Below are 22,545 nucleotides of genomic sequence, written 5' to 3'. Positions count from 1 at the left end.
GTCCTCCTCCTCTCCCTCCTCCTTCACCATGTCCTCCTCCTCTCCCTCCTCCTTCACCATGTCCTCCTCCTCTCCCTCCTCCTTCACCATGTCCTCCTCCTCTCCCTCCTCCTTCACCATGTCCTCTTCCTCCTCCTCCTCCTCCTCCCCCTCTAAATTCTAAATGACCACATGATGTAAGCACTGGGAAATGTAGGGATTTGTGTGTAGAGTTTTGCAGTAACAGTTCACCAAATCTGACTCATGTGTTAAAGCAGGGGAATAGTGTTTATAGTTCAGCAAAATGGGTGTGCTTTTTGAAAAAAAAATATTTTGAAATTTTAGTTCAAAAGCCTGGTTATAGTGTTTTAGCAATCGAGGAAAAACTGTAATATTTTTGAGAAACCATGATGCATTTTTTCAGGATTCTTTTATTAATAGAAAATTCAAAAGAACAGTTCATTTGAAATAGAAATCTTTTGTAACATTATAAAGGTCTTTATTGTCAGTTTTGATCAATTTAGTGAATCCTTGCTGAATAAAAATCTTAATTTGTTTTAAAAAAGAAAGAAAGAAAAAGAAAAAAAGTACTTCCCCAAACTTTTGAACGATTAATGCAAGTGCTGCTTTCCTGTGTGAATCTGAGTGTTAATTTGTGTTTTGTTTTGTACACAGCAAAGTGTCCAGACCTGATAATTTAGCTCAGCATGTTTTTGAGGTGGATGAAGACGTGGATAAAGATGAGGTAAATCAAATGCACACACAAACACACCTCTCAGCACTGTGACCCTCTTGTTGAACTCTGACACTGTAGTCAGTCTTAAAGGATTAATTCACTTCCAGAATAAAAATTTCCTGATAATTTACTCTCCCCCATGTCATCAAGATGTTCATGTCTTTTTGTCTTCAGTCACAAAAAATTAAGGTTTTAGAGGAAAACATTCCAGGATTTTTCTCCATATAATGGACTTCAATGGTGGCCTACGGGCTGAAAGTCTAAATGCATTTGTGGTAAAAAAGTATATACATTTAATTTTTTTTAAGAAAATGACTTTGTTTCGCTAGATAAGACCGTTATTCATTGGCTGGGATTGTGTAGAGCCCTTTGAAGCTGCACTGAAACTGCAATTTGTTGCCTTCAACCCATTTATCCCAATTGAAGTCCATTATATGGAGAAAAATCCTGGAATGTTTTCCTCAAAAACCTTAATTTCTTTGCGACTGAAGAAAGAAAGACATGAACATCCTGAATGATATGGGGGGAGAGTAAATTATCAGGAAATGTTTATTCTGGAAGTGAACTGATCCTTTAAGTGATGTTTGCCCTCTCTAATAAATCCTACGGGATTGTGTGTGACAGATGCTGTAAAGCTCACCTTATAGAATATAGAGTACCTCTGCTATACACTAAAAGTGTGTATTTTAATAATAGGGTCATAGTTTTAAGTATGTATTTACACCTGTCAGTACACTAGTACTAGGACATACTGTACTAACACTTCATAAAACTCCATCTTGATAGCACAGACCCGTTAGTCTCGTACTGAAATACTTGCCATTTTTGTACAAATCAAAAAGTACTCATTCATCCAAAACTCCTCTTTTATTGCGCAAGGAATAGTCGGCAGTATTACTTCAAAACGCATTCACAGATGCACACTGTAAATAGTATGTGATTTGGGCCTTTTATATATATATATATTTTCAACATGCTATGATATGAGATGCACTAATGCTAATGTCAGATACTATTTAATTAAACTGCTCTATGAGTGGATCAGACTTCCAGGTTTTCCCAGAATGGACATAGTCAAATCCAATGGCCTGACATTAGGCCTTCTGCCTCCCTCTTCCCTGAATTCTTCTTTCCATGAATGCTGCCCACGCGTTTAATTCTACTAATCAGCTTCCCACTCAAGATTGAGTCACGTTTCTTATTTTAGCCCAAATGTGTGCAGTATGACAGACTGATATGTAACTCATGTCATAGGTTTGAGGAATGCAGTATAATTGTTATTATGCTGAGTTTTGGCCTGTACTATGGACCATGAATAGCTCTAAGTTCCTGTTAGACTCATTTGTCTAATTTGGTTGCTGATTGATTTCTTGTATTTATAGAAAGATATTGTAAACACAGCCAATTGCTGATGGCTGTCCAACGGCACAGGCAATCATAACAGCTCGCCACATTGAGATTTTACTTCACAGCCTATCAGAATCATTCAGGCTGTTTTCATGAATGTTAAAATGTATTAGTGTTGCTGAGCTAAGCATTGCTATTACTAGTCCTCATATTTAAACTAATTTAAATAAATCCTTAACCATAAGTGTTAAATTATTTACAAGTTTGCATGGATGATAAAAATCATAGTAAATAAAAAATACCACAGACTTATATTAAAAAAAGACTCAACCAATATATAGAGACAGAGTAGAGTTGCACCGGTTCCGTCCTCCTCCTCCTTCACCCCGTCCTCCTCCTCCTTCACCCCGTCCTCCTCCTCCTCCACCACCATCACGTCCTCCTCCTCCACCTATTCCTTCATTTCTCTGTGGATCCATTGTTCCACAGCTCGGTGAACGGATTCGGGCCCTTTTATCCATTTATTAAAGGATCTGATTGATGAGTGTTCTATTTTGACTCTTAGTGTTTCCACCTGGGTAATTGTTTGCGAATTGAGCTCAAGCGGTGCTGACTTGAGTGAACAGTATTGAATGCTAGTGCTTTCTAAATGACCACATGGTGTAAGCACTGAGAAATGTAGGGATTTGTGTGTAGAGTTTTGCAGTAACAGTTCACCAAATCTGACTCATGTGTTAAAGCAGGGGAATAGTGTTTATAGTTCAGCAAAATGGGTGTGCTTTTTGAAAAAAAAATATTTTGAAATTTTAGTTCAAAAGCCTGGTTATAGTGTTTTAGCAATCGAGGAAAAACTGTAATATTTTTGAGAAACCATGATGCATTTTTTCAGGATTCTTTTATTAATAGAAAATTCAAAAGAACAGTTCATTTGAAATAGAAATCTTTTGTAACATTATAAAGGTCTTTATTGTCAGTTTTGATCAATTTAGTGAATCCTTGCTGAATAAAAATCTTAATTTGTTTTAAAAAAGAAAGAAAGAAAAAGAAAAAAAGTACTTCCCCAAACTTTTGAACGATTAATGCAAGTGCTGCTTTCCTGTGTGAATCTGAGTGTTAATTTGTGTTTTGTTTTGTACACAGCAAAGTGTCCAGACCTGATAATTTAGCTCAGCATGTTTTTGAGGTGGATGAAGACGTGGATAAAGATGAGGTAAATCAAATGCACACACAAACACACCTCTCAGCACTGTGACCCTCTTGTTGAACTCTGACACTGTAGTCAGTCTTAAAGGATTAATTCACTTCCAGAATAAAAATTTCCTGATAATTTACTCTCCCCCATGTCATCAAGATGTTCATGTCTTTTTGTCTTCAGTCACAAAAAATTAAGGTTTTAGAGGAAAACATTCCAGGATTTTTCTCCATATAATGGACTTCAATGGTGGCCTACGGGCTGAAAGTCTAAATGCATTTGTGGTAAAAAAGTATATACATTTAATTTTTTTTAAGAAAATGACTTTGTTTCGCTAGATAAGACCGTTATTCATTGGCTGGGATTGTGTAGAGCCCTTTGAAGCTGCACTGAAACTGCAATTTGTTGCCTTCAACCCATTTATCCCAATTGAAGTCCATTATATGGAGAAAAATCCTGGAATGTTTTCCTCAAAAACCTTAATTTCTTTGCGACTGAAGAAAGAAAGACATGAACATCCTGAATGATATGGGGGGAGAGTAAATTATCAGGAAATGTTTATTCTGGAAGTGAACTGATCCTTTAAGTGATGTTTGCCCTCTCTAATAAATCCTACGGGATTGTGTGTGACAGATGCTGTAAAGCTCACCTTATAGAATATAGAGTACCTCTGCTATACACTAAAAGTGTGTATTTTAATAATAGGGTCATAGTTTTAAGTATGTATTTACACCTGTCAGTACACTAGTACTAGGACATACTGTACTAACACTTCATAAAACTCCATCTTGATAGCACAGACCCGTTAGTCTCGTACTGAAATACTTGCCATTTTTGTACAAATCAAAAAGTACTCATTCATCCAAAACTCCTCTTTTATTGCGCAAGGAATAGTCGGCAGTATTACTTCAAAACGCATTCACAGATGCACACTGTAAATAGTATGTGATTTGGGCCTTTTATATATATATATATTTTCAACATGCTATGATATGAGATGCACTAATGCTAATGTCAGATACTATTTAATTAAACTGCTCTATGAGTGGATCAGACTTCCAGGTTTTCCCAGAATGGACATAGTCAAATCCAATGGCCTGACATTAGGCCTTCTGCCTCCCTCTTCCCTGAATTCTTCTTTCCATGAATGCTGCCCACGCGTTTAATTCTACTAATCAGCTTCCCACTCAAGATTGAGTCACGTTTCTTATTTTAGCCCAAATGTGTGCAGTATGACAGACTGATATGTAACTCATGTCATAGGTTTGAGGAATGCAGTATAATTGTTATTATGCTGAGTTTTGGCCTGTACTATGGACCATGAATAGCTCTAAGTTCCTGTTAGACTCATTTGTCTAATTTGGTTGCTGATTGATTTCTTGTATTTATAGAAAGATATTGTAAACACAGCCAATTGCTGATGGCTGTCCAACGGCACAGGCAATCATAACAGCTCGCCACATTGAGATTTTACTTCACAGCCTATCAGAATCATTCAGGCTGTTTTCATGAATGTTAAAATGTATTAGTGTTGCTGAGCTAAGCATTGCTATTACTAGTCCTCATATTTAAACTAATTTAAATAAATCCTTAACCATAAGTGTTAAATTATTTACAAGTTTGCATGGATGATAAAAATCATAGTAAATAAAAAATACCACAGACTTATTATAAAAAAAAGACTCAACCAATATATAGAGACAGAGTAGAGTTGCACCGGTTCTTACTTGTATGTTCTTAAATTGTTCATGGCATTTCAACATAAATTCTGCTCATACAAGGCTGCTGTTAGATCATTAAAGATAAAATTGCACAGGCAAGCACTGCTCACATTTCTGGACTGTCCAAGACTGTACAGTCATTCTGACTGGGTTTTGATATTTGCTGACTGGAAAGCTCAGATATGTGTGTTTGTTGAGCGAACGCAGCTCTGTGAGGTCTATGAAGCATCCAGACTCCCTCTGCCCACCCACACAATCACAGCACAAGCATTTCATCTGTTAAACGCTGTTGTGTGTGTGGTTTGTTTGTATCTGCAGAGTGTCAAGAGTAAAGCGATAAGGAGTTAAAACACTGGTGATTCAGAGACAAACCGACCCATTGTACTAAAGTGTAACCTTCTATTGTTCTTAAAGATTCTTTCAGGCCTCTCCTCATCTACACCTTGTAGGTCTGACGCTTCTCACAATAAAACTGTTTATACCTGCATGCTTGTCCAGGCAGGTTGGTGCTGGTCTAGCTGGTGGACCGGTATAGCAAGATTGTCACCAGCAAAACTGTTAGCTTGTATAGTTTTTATGATGACGTTGCCTTATCAAGTCTTGCTTTTTAATCTTGTTAAAAACAGGGCTCGCAAAATCGCCCCGCTTCTCTGGGCTATTGTGTTTTCCAGTTGGGCTACCAGAATGCATCACTGCCCTGCCCGACGGGCTATTTTGAATAGTGAAATAAAATCCCTTCATTGATTTGCATTGTTCACTCGCTTGTAGGGGTGAAATGGATCGCAGTTGATCATTTGCACGTGTTTTGCGTGTGCAAGTCTTGCCAAGCATTTTAAACCATTCATAGCAAGAAGAGGCTTAAGAGAACTAAATTCGGTACTCGTGCGCTGTTATTTGCACACACACACACACACACACACACACACAGAATTGATTCCTCTTTCACGTATCCTTGTGCTTGAATGGACACATACACACAAAATTATCTCAAAATACCCGTCTCGGCATGTATTCTCTTAAACAAACGGTTATGTCTTAAGTGAAGTGAACATAAACAGAAAGAAATTGGATGTGTATCATTATATTGCATCCGTGCATCTGGTCTTAAAGGGACAGCAGCCTATAAATATCTGCTGCTCTCTGTGTCATTAATGTTAATCAAACAACAAAACACAACTTAAACGAAGATTAATCTATATTTAATTTATATAGGTCACGCCCTGGACTCATTCTGTGTGTTTTTCACTCTCCATGTGCCTGCCCTGACCTAGTTTTCCCATGTGTTTGATTGTTCATTAGTTCCCGGTGTGTCTCATCATCCCCTCGTCAAGTCAGGTGTATTTATAGTGAGTCCTGTTCTGAGTTCTTTGTCTGGTATTGAATGTTCGTCTTTCCCCGCTACGTGTGTTTTCCTGGTTTCTTGGATGTTTATTAAAGTCTGTTCGTTTGAAGTTTACTCCACGTCTTCTCGTTCCTCACTCCGTGCTCCTCACAGTAGCGGATCGTGACAATATAGTGAACACTATGCAGTATTATTTTAATCTTAATTACATTTCTGTGCCTGAAAACTAATATTAGACCTTACTTTATTTGTAGCTTTGCTATATTTATTATATGCTTGTAATTTTTTTGGCATTCAGGTTTAATGAAGAGTCAGTTTGATTGGCCTGGAATATCATGGATGATATTGCTTTGTTTTTTCATCAAGTTATGGAAATAAAATGATTTATTATTGTGATCTCCAAATCCTAGAGGGACTAGGTGGAGTAAAATGGAGTCATGAAGACTTCGGCTACATGTTTCTTCTGTCACACACTTTAGGAGAAAGCTGATGCAGAATGATGAACATTGTGTCTTCAGTTACAGGTCTTCTGTTACTATATTGATGTTCATGTGAGTGTCCAGAGACGGGAATTGTGTTATCAGAGGTTCTGTAGCACTCTTTGAATCAGGTTTATCTGAGGTTCTGTTCAGTCGTGGGTCTGGATTCTGTTCTTTCTTCCTTATTTGACTCCCACTTTGTTCTACTGCAGGATCAAACAGACAAACCTTGGACTGTCATCACAAAACTTTTCCTTGTTTGTGTGTGTGTGTGTGTGTGTGTGTGTGTGTGTGTGTATAAAGGACACAGCCTCTCTGGGCTCTCAGAAGGGTGGTCTCATTAAACAGGGCTGGCTACATAAGGGCAACATGAACAGCGCCATCAGCGTCACCATGAGGGTGAGAGTCTTCATTCCTGAGGAGATGTTATGTCTATGCACTTGTTTGTTTTTCATGTCTCATTTACACTCTTCTTTTTTTTCACGCAGTCATTCAAAAGAAGGTATTTCCACCTGACACAGTTGGGCGATGGGTCGTATAATCTTAACTTCTACAAGGATGAGAAGATCAACAAAGAGCCCAAAGGAACCATTTTCCTGGACTCCTGTATGGGAGTGGTGCAGGTGTGCAGACATGCTCTAATGTTCACAACACAAACCTCCCTCTATCTTGTTCAGAAATCGTCATGGTATTGAACAGTGGTGGCTCGTGGATTTTAAAATAGAGGAGGCACACTAATTGTATTGGTATGGGATCCCTGCCAATTATTATTATTATTATTTGCTTAACCACTTTAAAATGGCTTTTTGGTTGCGTTTAGTCAGAAAACATAAAGAAAGCGACATGCATGCAGCAAGATAATATAATTTCACTTACCTGGCCTATCACTTGAAGCAAACATCCATCCCTTCTTAAAAGTCTGTGTTAAAGAGAGCTGCCTGTTGTTCCATTTAATTAAGCTGACTGCTGTAGCCTATATCCAGTTAGACGTGTTTTCCCTTTTTTTTTTTTTTTTGTATATATACTGTTTGAATGACAGCCTGGTAAATCTGTTGGCGATCAGATATTCAATATCGCTCCTCATAAGTACTTGGTACATTATCAGCGCAGCAGCAGACGTTCAAACTAATATCACGTAATTTACGTCTCTATGATGATTGGTTGATATCAGAAGGTGGCTAGCTTCCCTTTCGAGGTTTCTTTTCTCAACACTCCTCAGCGCTGAAAGTGAACACTTGATGGTGATTGGCTAATTTTTTTTTACCAACGGCGGCACGAGAGCTCAGCTCTCCCCCGGCCTCCCCCTCCCCTTCTCTATCATTAGCGGTTGTAATTGCATTTGGCACATTCACGATAGAAAAGCGGCGCTTTCCAACTTCATTAACAAGTTATGGTATTACAGCTGTGAAAATTTTGGGGAAGCTGTGCCTCCCCCGACGAGCCGCCACTGGTATTGAAGTATATTTTACTAGTTTACTATAAATGCTTGGCATTCACTTTAACCATATTTCAAAGACAATAGAATTATGAAATTGCATATAAAGATGTACTTGAGTCCTACTTTAGTTGGTTAAAAACACACTTGAATTCAGCTAATTGCATTTAATATAAATTTAAACTATAATACATTTTCATTTAATTGTAATTAACATGCAGTTAAATGTCATAAAACATTACATTCAGTGCACACTTAAGTATGTTATTTCCAACATTACATTCAGTGCACACTTAAGTATGTTATTTCCAACATTTCATTCAGTGCACACTTAAGTATATTATTTCCAACATTACATTCAGTGCACACTTAAGTATATTATTTCCATAATAAGTACTGAGAAGATGAGAAGGCAAAGAAAGGAGAGAGTGAGGGATGTGTTTGATAAATGATAAGCATTCTCTCTGGGAGTGAATTTTCCACATGCACTCCCAAAATAAAGTGCTACGCCCACGCCGGGCCCCCAAGCTATTTTTGTGAGGAATTTTCTGGAACCTGTGGCCATAATCACTCATAGGTACGGTCAGTGTCACACCCTACATGCGTGGCTTTGTCATTATCTGTAATGAGTTGTGTCTGTTTAATTAGCCCTCTTCCTCTGACCTCTGACACACCCCTCACCTCCTCACCCCCTGTCTGCCTCAACAGAGCACTGGCTTTTACTGCAGACGGGGGTTATTATAGTTAACTAAAGCTAAAACCATAAAAATGCCATTACCTTAAATAATATATGTATAACTCAGTGATACTAAAATAACTAAAATAGAGAGAGAATGAAAAGACACTTACTGAAGTACAAATGCTCTGTCATTGCCAACAAAGTGTATATAACAAAGTATTGAGATGAAATTTTGTTATTGACCAAATACTTATTTTCCACCATCATTTGCTAATAAATTCTTTAAAAATCCTACAATGTGATTTTCTGGATTTTTTTTCTCATTTTGTCTCTCATAGTTGAGGTATACCTATGATGAAAATTACAGGCCTCTCTCATCTTTTTAAGTGGGAGAACTTGCACAATTGGTGGCTGACTAAATACTTTTTTTCCCCACTGTACATTGGTCAGAAACACAGCAATGAAGTGAATCTTTTCGCTTTTCGACTAAAAGAAAAACTGCTTTAATGGCATTAACTAGACCAACCTGAAAATGCTGTCAATTTTACTCAGAATTTATTATAAAGAAGCAACATTAAATGAAACTATTGTCTGATTTGACATTGATTATAGAAACGTAAGTTTGGCTGAAGGTTTTAGAGATTTCAGTTTTTGTAGTCACGATGACACTTAGTGAACTGACTTATTTAAACAGACTGACTGACAGTGTGCTCTGCTCTGTAAATCGCATTAAACCTGTTAAGAAATGTCCAGGGCTGCATTTCTCTAAAGCATTGGAAGTAAAAGTATTGTTAATCTGTACAATCTACTTTTTGTAGCTTGGTTTTTGGGAAACACAGACCTGTCCTGGTCATTTTTCAACCCCAAAATTACAAGGAATAATAGGAATGTATATAATAACATGTAATGTGTGTATATATATATATATATATATATATATATATATATATAGTTAATTTTAAAACTCATTGTTTTATAGTATTTTTTTTCTCTGTACTGTATTTTTACTTTACAGTTGTACTCATTAAATTATTTGATGATAATATAATGGGAATCATCCTTATGAATAATGAGATTTACAAAAACTTAAAAGTATTAACTTTTGATAAATTTGCTTAATTGTCATGAAAAAACTTCTAAACATTAAAATTCAAATAGTCATATAAATAGGGTTCCCAAATATGTTTTCATACAATTAATTAATTGATATCTCAGTCATAAACATGTGAAACTCCCTGTCAGATGGGCAGTAAAGGAGTGACTGGTTTTGATCTGATCTCAGCGCATTCTGTGTGGCTAAAATACACAGTTCTGCCAGCTGAGCAAGCAGCCCGTGAGGAGCTTCACAGCCTCAGATGGAGGAGAAATCCCCGACTGCTGAGGGGTCAAAAGTTGGATTCCTGCATTTCTCTCTGGTTGTCTTTGCCTGACTAAATGCCCCTGCTCTTATGATTTTAAACCCATCCTTTTAAAGGCACTTAACCCCTCTGTAAGTACTGCCCTGGGCAGGGTTGGGAATCTGTCCTCCTCCGTATGGAAATCATCTCACTCCTTTCCCAGGCTTCTGGGAAGGTTTTACAAGATTGCATGATTAAAGTTGTACAGATGATGTAATTAACATGCATGATACACCTCCTAAGTCGTCTACTAGAGAAAAAGCTTGAGGTGGTTTTCACTGTGGCAAATGTATCATCATGTGAGTTAATTATCAACTTTTTTTATAAGCAATGAAATCAATTCTTTGACTCTTTTTCTTTGTGTGTAGAACAATCGTGTGCGGAGGTTTGCGTTCGAGCTGAAGATGCAGGATAAGAGTGGTTATGTTCTGGCTGCAGACTCTGAGAGCGAGATGGACGACTGGATCAACACCCTCAACAAAATCCTCAACAGCAGCTTTGAGCTCGCCATGCAGGACAAAAGGAACGGAGACTCACACGATGGTGTGTGTGTGTGTGTGTGTGTGTGTGTAAAGATGATCAAAAACCCTTAGTCATCTGTTCATTTTAGACACATTTAGATGCACATTCCTGAAGCAAACACACAAACCACTCTGACCTCCACACATGGGAGTAACTGTATTCACAATGACAAAGAGACATGACTGTGTCTCTGAGAGAGTTACTGTGTGGTGCAATGACTTTCTTCTGTCTGTCTCTGTTGTAGATGATGAACAGGCGAAAAGCGATCACTCCTCTAGCAGTATGGACAGTTTTCAGGTAGGTCGCACTTGTCCAGAAACAGCTTTCCCCCTTGAGTGTGAGAGAAACTCGACATCTGACTGAACACAGAAATCATCACACTACTATTTTTTGTATGTACAGACCGTAGCTAGACTTTTGACTGTCATTTTAAAGTCTGGTCCACTTGGCAGCTTATCCTGGCCAAGAACCGCCCACTGAGAATGGAAGGGTTGCTTGATAGACATTATTTGACATTAAGGAATGGAAAACTGAAAATCTTGAAGTAAAGCAGAATATAAAGGTGTGCAAGAGGAAGTCTTGCTTGTTACTAAGCATCTCAGAACAACTGTGAATGTCTTGTGAAGTTTCAATGCTGTGATTATCAACAACTTTGTCCATTTCAACAACTAGTTCTTAAAGGGTTAGTTCACCCAAAAATGAAAATTCTGTCATTAATTACTCACCCTCATGCCGTTTCAAACCCGTAAGACCTTCGTTTATCTTCTCAACACAAATTAAGATATTTTTGATGGAATCTGAGAGCTTTCTGATCCTGCATAGACAACAACGCAACTGAAATGTTCCCAAGTCCAGAGACGTAGCAAGGAGATCTGTAAAATAATCCATGTGACATCAGTGGTTCAACCGCAATTATACGAAGCTACGAGAATACTTTTTGTGTGCGAAAGAAAAAGAAAAAAACGACTTTATTCAACAATTCGTCTCCTCCGCGTCACCCTGTAGAGCCATTTTGGAGAATATCCGCTGGATGTAAACAATGCATGCTGTTCTGTGTCAGCTGCGTCATGCCAGATCTGTTTCCTACATTGTTTTGATTTGATCTGAACGGAAACAGATCCGGCGTGACGGCGTGACGGAATCTCAGATTCCATCAAAAATATCTTAATTTGTGTTCCGAAGATGAACGAAGGTCTTACGGGTTTGAAACGACACGAGGGTGAGTAATTAATGACACAATTTCCATTTTTGGGTGAACTAATCCTTTAAGACTAAAGGTGCAGTCACATTTATCATCGTTGTGTGGAATTTCACAGGCGGATTTCATTCACTTCAGTAGGAACTTGTGTTGAGTTTTGAGGAAATTGAGTTTTGTGCGAGGGCGAAAAAGTTCCCCGTGCAGATTTTGCTCATTTTCAAATTCTCTACACTGACGAACAGAAAGCTGCTTGGTTTGAAAGTGACTTAGGTGTGAGCTTTGTACATCGTTACACAATGGAAAATTACCATATTTGCCTGCAAAATTTCGCTAACAAATTCCAACAATCAACAGAAGTCACTTTTAAATCAAGCAGCTTTCTATTGATCAACATGACAAATTCGCGTGAGCAACTGGAACCTGTTGCGAAATCTTTCGCCCTCACACAAAATTCCCAAACATGTGGATTCCTGTTAAAAAAATTCACCCAACTGCGATAAATGTGTCCGCTCCTTTAAGTCAAGTCACCTTCATTTAGTTCTTCAATGAAACAAATAGTGTCATTATTTAACTCCATTTAGTTCAGTGTTGATTTGATTTAGATCAGTAACAGTGTGAATTTTGCAAAGTTCATTAGTTATGAAGTGAACTCAAAGCAGTTCTACAGAAGCTAATAGTGTTGTTATTCAGCACATCAGTTCAGTGTTGATTCAGTTTAGTTCAATATACTGCAAAGTTTATTCAATTATCAAATGAGCTTAATTCAGCAAAAAGCATCTCTATAGAAGCTCATAGTGTCGTTATTCAGCTCAAGTCAGTTCAGTGTTTATTCAATTTAGTTTAAAGGGGTCATATGATGCGATTTCAAGTTTTCCTTTCTCTTTGGAGTGTTACAAGCTGATTGTGCATAGATAAGATCCCTGAGTGGCTAAAGTCTCAAACCCAAAGAGATATTCTTTATCAAAGTTAAGACTCTGCCACGCCCCCCTAAAACGGCTCGTTCTAACACGCCCCCACATATCTACCTCACTATGTGGAAATATTTGCATAATGCCGCCCAAATGTGCACGCAAAGAAAGAAGGCGTGGTTTCAGTAACCGCAGTTAGTGTTGAAGCAGCATGTCAGGGAGACGCTGTGCGTTTCTAGGCGAAAGCAAAAGCACTTTATTTGGCCTTCCGAAAGTAGATGCATTTAGGAATCTTTAAGATTACTTACAACAGAACAGCAATGCATTTTATGGACGACCGTTTCGTGAACCTAGGAGAGGAGGTCATTCTGACTTTGCTATGACAATCTGGTCTAATAACCTCTTCATACCAACATGATGCTTTATTGTGTGATCTCCCAGAAAGTTGTTTTGCTCCAGATTGTATAGTCATCATCTATAAGAGATATGAAAATATAGAACGCATTCGCTTCTGTTCATCTGGAGCTGGAAGTGAATGACACTGAATCAAAAAGCTTTGCAGGTTTTAACTGATATCTCTCTGCTCTGTTCTCCCAGAGTGCCAGAGACATCGAGAGCAAGATGAGAAATGAGGCACGGCTAAAACTCTTTACACTGGACCCAGATTTACAGGTACATCACTAATATAGAAGCCGAGGAACAGCCTCTTTTACTAGCTCATGTTTTCCCCTCTTCACTAAACGATGAAGATACTACACTAAAGTACACAGAAGTTTGTGGTCAGAAAACATTTGTAATGTTACAAAAGAACATTCTATTCATCAAAGCCTTAAAAAAAAAAAAGCTTTGCATCACAGATAATAGAGACTTCTTTAAAAAACATAAAAATCTTACTGACCCCGAACTATTGGATGCTAGTGTAAATATATAAAAATATGCCTATAGATGAATCTCATGTACTTATTATTCGTCTCATCCTCCACTTTGAGCAGAAACTGGATTTCTCTGGGATCGAGCCAGATGTGAAGCCCTTTGAGGAAAAGTTCGGGAAGCGGATCTTGGTGAACTGTAACGACCTGTCCTTCAACCTGCAGAGCTGTGTGGCGGAAAATGAAGAGGGTCCAACCACTAACGTACTTTACCTTGCTAACTATAGTTTCCATCCCAGTAAACCGTCTTTCATCTGAGAGTTTCTGCACTGGTTTGTGTTGCAGGTTGAGCCCTTCTTCATCTCTCTGTCATTGTTTGATATTCAAAGTGGTCGTAAGATCTCCTCAGACTTCCACGTGGATATGAACCATCCGTCTGTGAAAGCGCTGCTGCCTTCGTCAGGAGCTCACAACAGCACCGCAGCACCAGACAGTCCGCAAGCAGCACAACCGACAGCCAACAGCCTGACAGAGAGCGCCATTCAGTTTCCACGACAGGTGAGGACAAAAAAACAAGAGATCCAATCTCTGTCAAGAGCAGCTGTGACCTGCTGTTGATAAACACAGAAAATCATTTTGGTTCATCCCTCAAACAAAAGCCATTTATAGTATTACAGGGACAAACACGGTTTAAATATACTTTCACAAAAAAGTGTAACCATAACACTTCATATTTCTTTCCGCTTTCAGTTACAGTTTTTTTTTTTACGTCAGTCCTGATCTCACACAATTTCCAAATACTAAATGCTGATTTTTTTTTTTATTTTATTATTTTATTTTACAGTCTTGGATAAGTGGAATATTATTTTTTGTGCAGAGTCAGCTCTTTTGCCAAAATGATGCCATCAGCTGAAAAATACTAAAAGTTTTTAAAACTTTAAAAGTAGTAAATAATTTTAAGCCTATTAATAAAGAATGTATGAATTAATAAAGAAAGTATTGGGCATTTTGGAATTAAATGTTGTAGTTCCGATAGGGACATTTTGTCATTAAGGTCCTGAGTGTAACTATTTTTTTATACCTAATATAAAATAGATTTATGAAGGGAAATATGGGTGAAATATAAAAATTCTAATAAAAATAAAAAATGTTGGCAAATTTTATGCTGTTTGCATTAACACAAACAAAGAAAAAGACAAGAATGATTTTAATATATTATAAAATTAAATTTTCTCCTTCAGAAATCATATGCTGATTTATGCTGATTTGCTGCTCAAGAAACATTTCATATTATCCTTTATATTTTTGTGGAAACTGAGATACTTTTTTCCCCAGTCACTTTACTGTTACTGATCAATTGAATGCAATTGAACCCAACCGCTAGTGCACATTAAACATTACTACCCTTGTTTGTGAAAATCTCTAATCATGTCTGTCTATAGGGAGTGTTTTCGGTGACCTGTCCGCACCCTGACGTCTTCTTGGTCGCTCGGATAGAGAAGGTCTTACAGGGTGGAATAGCACATTGTGCCGAGCCTTATATGAAGAACTCAGACTCTGAAGGTTGAAACTAAATAGTGACTTCCAGCCTGAGTGTGTGAGATCTCAATTTTACTGTAAAAGCAACACGAGTAGAATCAATAATGTTGAGGCAAATATTTGTTTTACTGTTTTTGGGTTGTTGTTTTTAAGCCATACCATTACGTTTATCTTTCCAATGGGATGTTAAAGATGAGCTGGGCAGGATGTGTGTGTCTGTGTGTGCTCTCATCTCTTTCACCCGAGTGGAAAAAGCTAATTACCCTCCTCCATCCCCAGCTCCTCCTCTGTCAGTCGGGATTCAGCCTTCTGATTCTCCTTTGAATCAAACTAATTCTAAAATGTGTACATAACATTTTTGAACTTTAATGATATCTGCAATACATTTTAACGGGTTATCGCTGCTCAGAACAGAACAGAACCATACCGCCAATCCAAACTGTATGCTAATTGTCAATCATCTTTGATGATAGTGGTCCTGACAGAAATGCAGAAATTGATCTGAACAAGCATTCTTTTCAATATTTAAACACATGCAGTGGAAACTACAGGCTTTAAGTGTAATGAGGCACTAGGTAAATCTGAAAAGTTAAAATCTAATAAGCTGCGGGACACTTATTCGGATGAAGAGGACGCTCTCCCACTGAAGGTAATGTCACACACAAACACTCAATCAGTGCTTGCAGTGATTGTATCACAGTTAAGGTGTATGGCCTCCAGAAGCTACCATTTTTTTTATAACATTTCATTTAAAACATTTTTTTTTAATTCATCAAAGAATCCAGAGAAAATGTATCACAGTTTCTACAAAAATATTAAGCAGCACAACTGTTTTCAGCATTGATAATAAGAAATGTTTCTTGAGAAATAAATCAGCATGTTAGAATGATTTCTGAAGGATCATGTGACACTGAAGACTGGAGTAATGATGCTGGAAATTCAGCTTTGCATCACAGGAATAAATTACATTTTACAAGACATTTAAATATACAATAATATGTAATAATATGTCACAATATTATTGTGTTTTGGTGAGCACAGGAGACTTCTTTCAAAAACATTTAAAAAATCTTACCGACCCCAAACACTTGAATGCTAATGTCATTGCATTTATGAAGAACTGAATCACAATAACTCTTCCACTAGGTGATTTAGTTCATTTGTTTAACTGTAAGTGATGCTGTAGCTGTCTGCTCTCTGTTTTGTCAGTGTATATACGGGCGTCCAGGAGGGCCTCTGTTCTGTAAGAAAGCGTTTGCTGCGGTCTTACACCACCAGCAGAACCCAGAGTTTTATGAAGAGGTGAGACGTTTACCTCTGAGCGCTACATCACTATAAGTTTGTGAGTTTGCAGTGCTTATGGTCAAACTGTTGTGGTGTTTGTGGCTTTTAACGCTTGTTTTTAACGTGTCCAGTTTAAGATAGAGTTGCCGGCTCAGCTGACGGACAGACATCATCTTCTTTTCACTCTCTATCACATCAGCTGTGACAGCAACAGCAAAGCCAGCACTAAGAGACGAGAACAGGTGGAAACACAAGGTGAGACACACACTCACATACGACCTTCTGAAAACAGCCTTAACCACTGGATTGAAAATACACAGTGAAAGAGGAAAAGGACAATCAATATTTAGATCAATTTTAACTAATCAAACACAATGTATGGGCTGCATACATTGGCATTTTTAAGGACCCCGTTTCTTGCAAAGTACCGTTCTACCCACTCATTCTGTGTGTGTGTGTGTGTGTGTGTGTGTGTGTGTGTGTGTGTGTGTAGTGGGTTATGCGTGGCTCCCCTTGCTGAAGGATGGCAGAGTCATTATGAATGAACAGCAGGTGGCAGTGGCTGCAAACCTGCCATCAGGTTACTTGAGTTTCCAGGACAACAGCAGCAAGGTGAGAGACCCAAACACTGATTTTGATCATGTTTTTTTTTTTGTTTTGTTTTTTGGTGTGTGTTGTTGTGTGTGTGGTTTTTTTGTATCTTTGTGTTGTTTTTGTTTGTATGTTTGTTTTGTTGTATTGTTGTGGTTTTTGTGTTGTGTTTTTTTGTTTTGTTGTATTATATTTTTTGTTTTTGTTTGGTTGTTTTGTGTGTGTGTGTTTTGTTGCTTTGTGTTTTTGTTTTTTTGTTGTGTTTTGTGTGTGTGTTTTTTGTTTTCTTGTATTGTGGTTTTTATTTAGTTTTGTTTGTGGTGTTGTCTTTTGTGTGTGTGTGTGTGAGCGCACGTGTTTTTGTTTTTTCTTGCTTTTTTTGTTGTTGTATTATATTGTTGTTGTTTTTCGTGTTTGTTGGTTTTATTATGCTTTGTTGTGTTGTGTTTTTTGTTGTTCCATTTTGTTTTGTTATTTTTGTATTTTGTTATGCTTTTTTTTGTTTTGAGTTGAGTTGACATGTGTTAAGGGGTGAATTGGAAATGTATTGCAAAATTCACCATTGAAGTAAACAGGTACATATACTTGGAGGCTGAAATTTGCATATAATCATGACAGAGCATGCATTTCTTCCTGAAGTACCTGAAAATTGATTTCTTTTGTCAACTGAAACCCTAAAATATTTACTTACCGTATCCCCTGAGATTTTAAGTTAATACTTTTATTTGCATGTTCACAGTTATTGACATGTTCACTGACATGTTGGTTAATGGTCATGTGACATGGAGGTAAACAAATAAAATATTTAATATTTTTTTAATAAGCGTTACATTTTGTTTCTGATATTGCTCCACTATTTTTCGCTGCAGCATTGGGGGAATTGGTGATCCTCTGCCCATCTTGACTTCTGAGAGACACTGCTACTCTGAGAGGCTCTTTTTATACCCAATTATGTTGCCAATTGACCTAATAAGTTGCAAATTGGTCTTCCAGCTGTTCCTTATATGTACATTTAACTTTTCCGGCCTCTTATTGCTACCTGTCCCAACTTTTTTGGAATGTGTAGCTCTCATGAAATCCAAAATGAGCCAATATTTGGCATGACATTTCAAAATGTCTCACTTTCAACATTTGATATGTTATCTATATTCTATTGTGAATAAAATATAAGTTTATGAAATTATTCCATTTGTAAATTATTCCATTCCTTTTTTACTCACAATTTGTACAGTGTCCCAACTTTTTTGGAATTGGGTTTGTATTTAAAAAAATATTTATTTTCATTTTCGGTAACACTTTATTTTAACATGTCCTTGTTACACATGTTACATGTACTTACTATTATAATAACAGTTAATTATGCATAATTACATGCAAGTAACCCTAAGCCAAACCCTAACCCTATAGTAAGTACATGTAGTTAATTAATATTACTCCGTATGTATATGTATAATTACACTGTGACAAGGACACCTTAAAATAAAGTATTTATTCGATTTCATGATTTAATTAAATAGCTTTTCATCAACTCACAAACCCCCTGCAGTTCCCTCCAAAAACCCCAGGGGTTCATGAACCCGGTTTGAGAAACCCTGGTTTGAAGAGTCTAGCTGGCTAAAGTGTGTGTGTGTGTGTGTGTGTTGCAGCAGCACACTGGTCAAGAGGTGAAGTGGGTGGATGGTGGGAGGCCGCTGCTCAAAGTCTCCACACAGCTGGTGTCCACTGTATACACACAGGTATGAAGTGTCTACCTTGTACATCTCAGATCAGAATTGTCACATAGTAATCAGATACAAAATGTGATATTAAGCGTTAATTACTTTTCTTTCTGGTCAGGATCAACATCTGCATAACTTCTTTCATCACTGCCAGAGTATTGAATCCACAGGCCAGTCAGGAGGAGAACTGATTAAATACCTGAAGGTACTTGCTGTTTGTCCTTCCTGAGGATGTTTGAGGCCTTGAGGTGTTTGTTCAGTCTGGGTTAGCAGGCGATTCTCACCCATCTCATCCTGAGATCACAGATCTGTCTCTCTCCTCTACAGAGTCTGCATGCCATGGAGGCTCATGTGATGGTGAAGTTCCTCCCCACCATACTGAACCAGCTGTTTCGTGTGCTCACCATCTCCGGTCAGGATGATGTTGCTGTGAACGTCACCAGGTCTGTGCTGAGCAGCTTTCACCTGCTGTAGGGTGTCTGCTACAGTGTTATTTTAGTAGTTTTGGTAGCACTTTACAAAACGTTTCATTAGTTAACTGCTTTAGTTCACCTGAACTAAACATGAACAATACTTCTACAGCATTTCTTAATCTTAGTTAATGTTAATTTCAACATTTATTAATGCATTATTAAAATCTAAAGTTGTGCTTGTTAACATTAGTTAATGCACTGTGAATTAACATGAACTAATAATGAACAACTGTATTTTAATCAGCAAAGATTAATAAATACAGTAATAAATGTACTGTTCATGGTTCGTTCATGTTAGTTAATACATTAACTAACATTAACTAATGGATCTTTATTGTAAAGTGTTACTGTAGTTTTTATTAATATTTTTTATATTATTTATATTATTATATATTATATATATTCAGTTTTCATTTTAATTTTAAGTTTCATTTTTAGTAATTTTGTTACTTGCTTTTGTCATTTTTCATTGTGTGTTTTTTATAATACCATTTAGGTTACATTTCTTTTTATATCATTTTCAGCTCATTTTATTGCTTCATCTTATTTTATTTATTTGCCAAGACAACATTTCAAATGTTGTTTACTTTAAGTTTTTCCATCTAATATTTTAGTTGAGTTTAGTTAACAAAAAAGGTTTTGGGTTTTGGTTTTAGTCAATGATAAAACCCTTGTCCTCATTTTGTCTCTTCTCTCGTCAGGGTGATGATCCATGTCGTGGCTCAGTGTCATGAAGAGGGTCTGGAGCATCACTTGCGTTCTTATGTAAAGGTGCGCTGCATCATGATACATCACGTTTTGCTTGTGATGTCAAACAAGTGTTTTTGACTATAACCCTTTATATCATCATTCTTGTTTTCTTGTGTTTTGTTTTTGAGTAGTATGTTTTGAAGGAGGAGACAAACTTAACCAATGGTAAAACTGTCCATGAGGAACTGGCAAAAACCATGACCACCATCCTGAAACCCTCAACTGACTTCCTCACCAGCAACAAACTGCTGAAGGTACAACCAGTGAATCAGATTAAAACATCCCTCACAATGAAGAAGCACACTTCAAATTAGTTTTATTAACTAAACTAAGGTTCAAGTTAATTTTTTAAGTTTACATTATATAGTAAGTATAATAAAATCAGTGTACTCATAGTATAATTGTAAGTGTACTATTTCAAAACTTCCTAAATTTCTTTTTAGTTCAGAAAAGTATGCTTTTAAGTGTACTTAAAGTGTAACTGTGGTCATTTTGTCTACACAACTAGTTTACATATAAGTTTTCTCACTATTGCAACTATACTGTGAACTATATGAAGTTAATATATTAACTTATGAGTAGGGTTGCAAAAAGGTGGAAAATTTCCAGTAAATTTGGGAAATATTCCAGAAATTTTGGAAACGTTCCAGGATTTTGGGGAATATTCCTGGTATTTTTGGAAATTTACCAGACATTGTCCACCCCTTTGCAACCCTACTTATGAGTACTCTTAGTTTAATAGTAGTTAAATGTACTTCTAGCTGTCTATTGAGTTTATGAAAATACACTGTATAATAGTTTAATAGGTTTTATATTGAAAGTATACTTGTAGGTTTTCAAATGAACTTAACATCACTCATATAATTGACTTACTGTATACCGTGGAGCAATTGTTGATCAAATCAGCCAAATGTAAATAAAAACGTAAACGTGTAAGTTTATCGGGTAGTATGTAAATCATATGCTGTAGTATTACCTAAAAGAAGCCTATTGTCATGCTACGGTGAGATAAATGCACGAAGAAGATGAAGATGAATGCAAATAGTCTTTAATAAATCCGCACAAGGGTGAATCCAGGACAGAACATGCAGGAGACACATGTAGGGATGTAGTAGACCAGACCAGGGAACACAGGACTGAACACAACTTAAATACATTGGTAAATGAGGATAATTAACAAGACACACATGAACCAAATGACAATCAGACATAGACGGAAAACTGGGTCACACAGAGCACATGGGGGATGAAAACACAACAAACAGTCCTGGGGTGTGACACCTATACTGTATGCGTGGAAAAAAGTGTTTCATATACTACTCTGTCAAAAATGTAAATACAACTACAAGGAAAGTATATTTTGAATACCGAAATATACTTTTCTGAAGGATATCTCGATCAAAAAACAAGTACAATTACTTTATATATATATAGACTTTTCTGTATACTTGTCAGTATTATATAATTTTGTAGTCTCTATGTATGTCTCTGGTAAGTAGGCTACATACAAAGTAAATTGAAAGTATACTCTCTTATTTATAGTTTAAAAGTTTTAAACTCTTGAATAAATTTGTAAGGACTACGGCAGTGTTCATGGTTTAGTGGCTGTTGCATGTGTTGTAGGTACTGTATATCCTCTTGAATCTGTGCTGTTTCTCCTCTAGTACTCCTGGTATTTCTTTGAGGTTTTAGTCAAGTCTATGGCTCAGTACCTAATTGAGACGGGCAAGGCCAAGGTGAGGATGGGTAACATCACAGCAAACAAACACCACTCATATGTTCTTCTGAAAATGTTCAAATCTAGTTAATTTCTGAACTTCTTCCTAAGTGCATAAATCTGATGGGTTTTTTTCATGGCAGTTTTTGATTTGACCCCTGTCGTGTCCTTTAGGTGTCTAGGAACCAGCGTTTCTCAGCTTCATTCTATCACTCCGTGGAGACCTTGGTGACCATGCTGATGCCTCATATCGCACAGAAATACAAAGACAACCTGGACGCAACACGAAACGCCAATCACAGCCTTGCTGTCTTCATCAAGGTGAGCCGAGCTGCTGGGCTGCTTTCACACTATGAGGAAGTCATCAAGCATCAAGGCTCGAGATCTGGAAGTTTTTATTTTATTATATTTTTTATTTTGCTTTGCTTTGTTTTGCTTTGCTTTGTTTTGCTTGCTTTGTTTTGCTTTTTGTTTTGCTTTGCTTTGCTTTTTGTTTTGCTTTGTTTTGCTTGCTTTGCTTTGTTTTGCTTGCTTTGTTTTGCTTTGTTTTGCTTGCTTTGCTTTTTGCGTTGCTTTGTTTTGCTTGCTTTGCTTTGCTTTGCTTTTTTTGCTTTGCGTTGCTTTGTTTTGCTTGCTTTGTTTGCTTTGTTTTGCTTGCTTTGCTTTGTT

General features: G+C 37.1%; 1 protein-coding gene across 1 annotated transcript in view; it reads left to right on the top strand.

Annotated features, from left to right (window-relative positions):
- Nucleotides 1–22,545, top strand: part of LOC107561722 (dedicator of cytokinesis protein 9-like) — a 60,415-nt gene that overhangs the window by 3,973 nt on the left and 33,897 nt on the right. The window contains exons 3-22 of the mRNA XM_016246196.1: nt 655–724; nt 7,100–7,195; nt 7,285–7,419; nt 10,676–10,850; nt 11,074–11,126; nt 13,533–13,607; nt 13,928–14,068; nt 14,150–14,362; nt 15,247–15,367; nt 15,895–15,992; nt 16,553–16,645; nt 16,759–16,882; nt 17,121–17,239; nt 18,868–18,954; nt 19,055–19,141; nt 19,264–19,379; nt 20,111–20,180; nt 20,291–20,413; nt 21,824–21,895; nt 22,051–22,197. Coding sequence (XP_016101682.1) covers nt 655–724; nt 7,100–7,195; nt 7,285–7,419; nt 10,676–10,850; nt 11,074–11,126; nt 13,533–13,607; nt 13,928–14,068; nt 14,150–14,362; nt 15,247–15,367; nt 15,895–15,992; nt 16,553–16,645; nt 16,759–16,882; nt 17,121–17,239; nt 18,868–18,954; nt 19,055–19,141; nt 19,264–19,379; nt 20,111–20,180; nt 20,291–20,413; nt 21,824–21,895; nt 22,051–22,197 — 2,215 coding nt within the window. The remainder of the gene's footprint in view (nt 1–654; nt 725–7,099; nt 7,196–7,284; nt 7,420–10,675; nt 10,851–11,073; nt 11,127–13,532; nt 13,608–13,927; nt 14,069–14,149; nt 14,363–15,246; nt 15,368–15,894; nt 15,993–16,552; nt 16,646–16,758; nt 16,883–17,120; nt 17,240–18,867; nt 18,955–19,054; nt 19,142–19,263; nt 19,380–20,110; nt 20,181–20,290; nt 20,414–21,823; nt 21,896–22,050; nt 22,198–22,545) is intronic.

This window comes from Sinocyclocheilus grahami, unplaced genomic scaffold (assembly GCF_001515645.1).
Source record: "Sinocyclocheilus grahami isolate Dianchi unplaced genomic scaffold, SAMN03320097.WGS_v1.1 scaffold789.1, whole genome shotgun sequence".
Taxonomy (NCBI): domain Eukaryota; kingdom Metazoa; phylum Chordata; class Actinopteri; order Cypriniformes; family Cyprinidae; genus Sinocyclocheilus; species Sinocyclocheilus grahami.
The sequence above is the reverse complement of the archived record's forward strand: the minus strand, read 5'-3'. Positions and strand labels throughout refer to the sequence as shown.